This window comes from Pogona vitticeps, chromosome 2, assembly GCF_051106095.1.
Source record: "Pogona vitticeps strain Pit_001003342236 chromosome 2, PviZW2.1, whole genome shotgun sequence".
Taxonomy (NCBI): domain Eukaryota; kingdom Metazoa; phylum Chordata; class Lepidosauria; order Squamata; family Agamidae; genus Pogona; species Pogona vitticeps.
In genome coordinates this window covers 138168475-138174474 of record NC_135784.1, presented here as the reverse complement: position 1 = coordinate 138174474, position 6000 = coordinate 138168475, and the positions used below count along the sequence as shown (strand labels likewise).

Here is a 6000-nt window from a genome sequence, read left to right as displayed (position 1 = left end):
AGTTAATGCCATGGTTGTAGTCTCCATCCCATTGAAGTAAATTACACAAGATCAAAGTTGCACTCCATGGGGAAAATTGTTTAAATAAAACTCACTGAGTCAGAGTTGTAAAAAGCATGGCGCCTGTAGGTTGCATGCATGAGGAATGGTCATGTGACTGGGCTCTTTGAAATATGTTGAGTACTAAAAATAAGTTATTAACTTCTGCAAGTTACCCTTGGGGACAACAGCTCAGAAAAGATCAGAACTGGTCTCAAAATCTTCATGCCTGTTTCCAAGACACTTGGCAAGCTTCACAATTGCTCTAGAGATTTCTACAAAAATATATGTTAAAAAAATCAACATTACCATTCTACAGAATTTGTGTATATTTCTTTAGAACCTTTTGCTATTTATTTGTTTTTTTAAAAAGTCAACTTCTATTTTAAAAAGCCCATCCCAAAGGTATTCAAAATTCTGTGAAGATTATTGCACACATTGTAGTACTGTAATTGGATTTTCAAAAGGGCAACTAGAAAATATTTGTATCACAAAATAGTTTACATGCATTTTTCCTGACTGCGTTAGCTTACAGTAAGTTTTGTATTGATCTCTTTATTGAATATGATCCTAGGAAGCAAACCCTTTGATTTACAGATATTCAAACAATGCTTCTGAATGAGAAAATCCCCAAGCACTAAAAACAGAACATTACGGGGGGGGGGGGGGAGGCAATTTGTTACAGTTTCTGCTATTTCAGTTCAGATTACATTTTGCACCACAATTTAATCCTAAAATATTGCACACTGCATTACCCAGATATTGTAGACATTGCAAATTGGATTACAGCCAGATAAAAACTGTACATTTTTATTATGGATACCACCACTGGGTTGACATACCTTGCCACTTCTTTCTTATCAGAAAGCCCTGTGCAGATTTTTAAGGCTATGCAGAGTCAGTAGCAGATCATAAAGATTTGTTGCCTGCTTTGTTTCAGTTGTCTGTGCACTGCATTGGTTTGTCATGATAATATTGTAGTATATGTGAAGCCCAATGTATGTAGGCCCAGTCATGTGATCTATACATCAAGGGTGGGGAATCTTTAGCCTCTCTGTAGTTCCCACTCTCTGCATGGTCAATAGTGTGGGCACTGTTTTTCATACTCTCTGATGAGCTAGAGGTTCTCTGCCCTCTGCTGCACATTTGGTTGTGTGATGAACAAATTCTTAGGCTGGAATCAGCATGCGCTGGTCTCTCTCTCTCTCTCTCTCTCTCTCCAGAAACATGATGGATAACTGGACAGATGTAAAGAGCAGGTGGCATGTTTTGGGGAAAGGGGAGGAATAAGGGAATACAATTCAGAATCCAATGCCCCCCGGTGAACCTCGATTATCTGCAAAGGGCTTTGTTACATGGGTAATATCACCTGGAATTCAAAACCAAAATGGAAGGATTGACAACTTTTATTATTGTTCCATTACATATAACCAAAGGAAAATCAAAACATCAGGTTTCTAAGAATTGTATGAATTGGTGGTGTGGCAATATAGTTACCAGGTCAGAAAAGCCACTGCTTTCAATTGATGAACCTCTTGAATTCAAATTCCTGTTTCCGTGCATCAGAGTCATAAAAGCATTAGGATACTGTATTTAAAACATTAAAAAAGAAGGCATAGTATTGAAATAAGATTTCATTATCGTGGAGGGCAACACAGATATAGCACAGTTTCTCCTACTTCACTGTGACTTAACCTGATGGCAACATCCACCCCAAAGTGTCTTCAGAGACGTAAATCTTTCAATTCAGTGCCAACTTTGGCTTGAATGTTTAATTCAGTTCCATGTTTCACTTAAATGGGAGACTATATGAGTGAATAACAGAGAATTTCTGTTAGGCTTAATTAGATTAATGCTGTGTATCATGACTGCAGTCCTAAATACATTTACATGGAGGCCAGATAAGCTGAAATCAATGGACCTATTTTAGCAAAAATATAGGCATGTTGTGGAAAGCAGCCAGCTTACAAGAAAAGCAATGCTAAGCCCTGTTGCACCAGTCAGTAAATGTTTGGCCACTGCACAAGCACCTACTAACTGTCTCAAGTCAGGCCTTGGGATCTCTGGACGCGCAGGGTACATCAGCACCTTATTTGTTTCAGGAGTGGCCCTCTATTCCCTGATTAATGGGTTACGGAAGGGAAGTGCCAAAGGAAGAGGAGGTACCTAGCCTGGGCTATACGTTTTGTTCTCTTTGTATAACTGGGTGAGTGCACAAAGGGAATGATGGCAGAAATAGGGCAACATATTCAGGTCTCATAAGAAAGTCTAGACATTCTCTTCAATTTCCCCCCCTCACTGGTCAAAGCAGTGTGGAGGATGAGCCTGCATGGCTAGTGGCATAACATCAGTTGCCAGCACCCAGGGCAAGGCAGGTATTGCACCCCCTGGAGGTCTCCTTGGGAAGTGGCAGGAGAGGGGGGGGCTCAGTGCTGGCAGAGCCCTTTTCCCTACACCAGCCCCTCCACACGGCCCACCTGCTCCCCTTGTTTAAGCTGGGGGAGGAAGGCCAGGGTGCTCCGGGCTGTCCTTTGCCCTCAGGGCCACCCTCTCCAAGGAGGCAGGTCCACTTGGCTGTCACCAAACTCTGCCACCACCACCACCGCCTGCCCGGAAAGGGGGAATAGAGTGAGCGAGGCAGCTGGAGCCAGAAGAGGGGAGGGGGGGGCGCAAGGCTCATGTACTTTCTTGTCTGCTGTGCACTCCACCTCACTTCCTGGCTCCTTGGCAGGGCTGAAATTTTGTACCCCTAAGCATTTTGCATCCAGGGCAACCACCCGTGACCTTGCCCATGCTACGCCACTGCTCATGGCATGCTGCCTGGAGTGTTAAGATAGGACGCAGAAGTGCTGGATTCACTTCCTCACATATATTTGGGCAACCTTGGATGGAGTGTTCTGCTGCTTACTAACCTACTTTACAGGGCTGATGTGAGGGCTGGATGCCAGCCAGAACTCCCCAGTGCACAGCCAGGACACAAATGGTCATAAAGGAGGAATTAGACGGGGATGCCGTTTTCTGAACTCGGACAGGCTAAAGCTGTAAAGACACAATCCAGAAAGCTGGATTGTTGTCATGATGTTGTTCATTTCATTGTGGCATCTGTGGAGGTCAAATGTTTACTCTTAGTGCTTACTTTTTTTTGGCAAAGAGATGGTGCAGCTTCAAGTCCTTTGGGGAGGGGGGGGCGGACGAACGTAACACCTTTTCATGAGGAGCCCCTTTCCCTGATATGGGATTCTCTCTCATTATTTACTTTTGTAAAGTAACTTTCCAAGCTTAAGATTGCCTAAGAAAATCCTTCCATTATTGCACAACCTGGAGCATTTCCCTGAAATTTTCGGTATTTCCTTCCCCCTTTTCCTTTGCAAATCTCAAATAGGCCTTACTATATGACTGTCTTTGCCAATCTGGTGCCAGCTAGAGATGATGGTGCTTGTATTTTGACACATTTGGAGAGCATCAGGTTTGGAAAGATTGCTATGGCTTGAACAGCAACCTGACACACACATATTAGTGGCTAGCTAGTTTGCTAATGCAAACATCACAAAGCGGTAGGAAACACGAGACTTTGCTAAGGTTGTAGGCACCTTAAGTAACTAATTGGGATCTTTAGCTGTTTTCCCAGAAGCCCATTCCACTGAAATAAATTATTCTGCATAAATGTGTTTAGGATTGCAGTATCAAAACGTATGAATTTATTCTTATACTGTTCTAGCTAAACCATGAGTGCAATGAACAAAAATAAGCGTAAAGGATATCCAGGGAATGAACTTGCTATTTGGGGCAGTTTTGGATGAACTCAGATGAAGAGGTGGTGTGGCATGTTGGCAAACAACCAGGGAGGTGGAGCAGGGCAGGGAATGCATAACTGCCACTAGGCACTGGCCGGTGAGTGGTACTCATTTCCTTGGGGCATGCGGTGATGGGAAGCGGACTATTTGTGCAAATGTCAGCTGCTCTATTACAGGGTCCCATTCTTGCCCTAGAAAAGGGAGTGGGATGATGCTGGGCAAAACACACGTGATTGCTCTGTTGGGTTACCAGGTAACATTGGAAGCCTGAAGCATTAAAACCATTTCTCCTTCCCCCAGGTCACATTCACTGCATGTAGGAGGAATAATAGGAAGAAGAGAATGGCCCTTATTCATGCTTGGCAAGGTTTTAGGGAGCTCTACAGGAAATGGCAGCAAAAGCTGGCACAGAAGACATTTTTGTGTATTGCCAAGAGACAGGTAAATTTGTATACAACATACATTTTTGAAAAGTCTGTCTGCTTACTCTGTATGTTCTTCTGTCTGTGCACTTGCTTTTGCTTTTAAATCATCATAAAAATCATTTTTGGATTTTATTATTATTATTATTATAATTATTTTAAAAATACCATTACAGTTGTAAAAATATCCAAATGGCTATTTTCTACAGAAAATAGGTGATGGGTTGGTGAATAGTGTACATTATAATTGCAAATAGCCTTGTTTCTTATTGACCAGGGGGACACATTTTCTCTGTAATGCACTAATGGCTACATCTTGTGCTTTGCAAAACAAAAACAAAACAAAAAAAGGGAGCAGATTAAATATGTTTCTTTTTTTTAAAAGGTTAAAATAGTCATTTTTTTAAAAAAAAAAGCCCATCATAATCTCAGGAATATTCTGAGATACATAAAACAGAAGAAAAGAAACCAGTTTTTTAAAGCCACAAAATGTACTACTTCCTGCAATGCTAGGTTCAATTAATTTAATAAAATAGAATATACATTATAGACTCTGAACAATGTATTGCTTTTACCCAAGCAGAACTTATGCTTAAGTAAGCGTGATATAGCTTCACCACTCCTTCAACCAGCTAGCTCTTTAAACTTTCTTTGGATTTTCTTTTTTTTTTAAAAAAAAAATCAGTGCCGGTTTAGAATAGAGAGGTTTAATTTATTACATGAGGGAGAAAAGAAATGTTTGGCACCAATAACGAAATAAAATAAAACAAAATAATAATAATAATAAAAAAATAAAACTCAAGGGTCCGTGTCTGTCTGATCAAAGGAGAAACTAGGGGGCATCAACAAGTCTTTCTTTGGGGCCGGAGAGACGGACATACTGTCTGGAAGGGCCGAGTCCCCTGCGTCCATCGAATCCTTGGAATCCCAGGAGGGAGCCCGTCTTCTCAAGCAGACGTCTGCTGTGGGGGCGGGGGATGCAGTGCGGGATCCCCTCAGGAACAATCGCTGTTCATCGGGTGGCTCTATGGATATACAAGGGGGGCTCAGTTTTTTCTTCGGCCGCGTCCCCGGCAAGCCTTCCATTTCACTTAAGACCTGACTGAGGAAGCCAGAAGAGCTAGAAGTGGTGGAATGATGCTGAGGACTGTTTTCCATGGAACAAATCTCTATGGAATGTCTCCTTTGATCATCTAACCAAGATGACGGTTTTTTAAGAAGACCCTGCGTATCTACGCTGTAGCACTTCTTCAGGTCTTTCAAAGTCACATTGCCACTGTTGCCCAAATTTCTCTTAGGGGTCTCAGGTTGAACCACGGAAGAGGCACTCATGGCTGAACAAGTTCCTGAAGTAAAAGAGCTGTTTATTTCTGATACTTCTTGGTCCATCGGGTCTCCAGGTAGTTCTTGAAGCGAATCTGTACAGGCACATAAATCTGGAACGTGCTTGGAAATATTATACTGGTTGCAGGAATGTTGTTGCGTGCGAACGCTTGATCGCCTCCAGTTGGCTGCCTCGTTGGCTTCTGAGGGCATCAGATCCTCACTGAAGGGAGCTGACAAATTTGGATCAGAGAGTTCACTCACCTCGACACGGATGTTCTCTCTGCTTTCTGAGCTAGGGGTGTCCAGGGAGTCATTTCGTATTGCCATCTGTATGGATTTCCAAGGGATTAAGAGGGGAACAGAGAACAACAGACATAGCAGAAAATTAGTACAGCCTAGGCGCATAAGAGAAACCTCAA

The 6000-nt window shown here is 42.4% G+C and overlaps 1 protein-coding gene across 13 annotated transcripts in view; it reads right to left on the bottom strand.

Annotated features, from left to right (window-relative positions):
* Window positions 1-3880: 3880 nt before the first annotated feature.
* CACNA1G (calcium voltage-gated channel subunit alpha1 G) overlaps window positions 3881-6000 on the bottom strand; it is a 208665-nt gene continuing 206545 nt past the window's right edge. For all 13 annotated transcript variants that reach the window (XM_078384211.1, XM_078384216.1, XM_078384217.1 and 10 more), the window contains one exon: window positions 3881-5908. In XM_078384211.1, coding sequence (XP_078240337.1) covers window positions 5054-5908 — 855 coding nt within the window. In that variant the 3' untranslated portion in view covers window positions 3881-5053. The remainder of the gene's footprint in view (window positions 5909-6000) is intronic.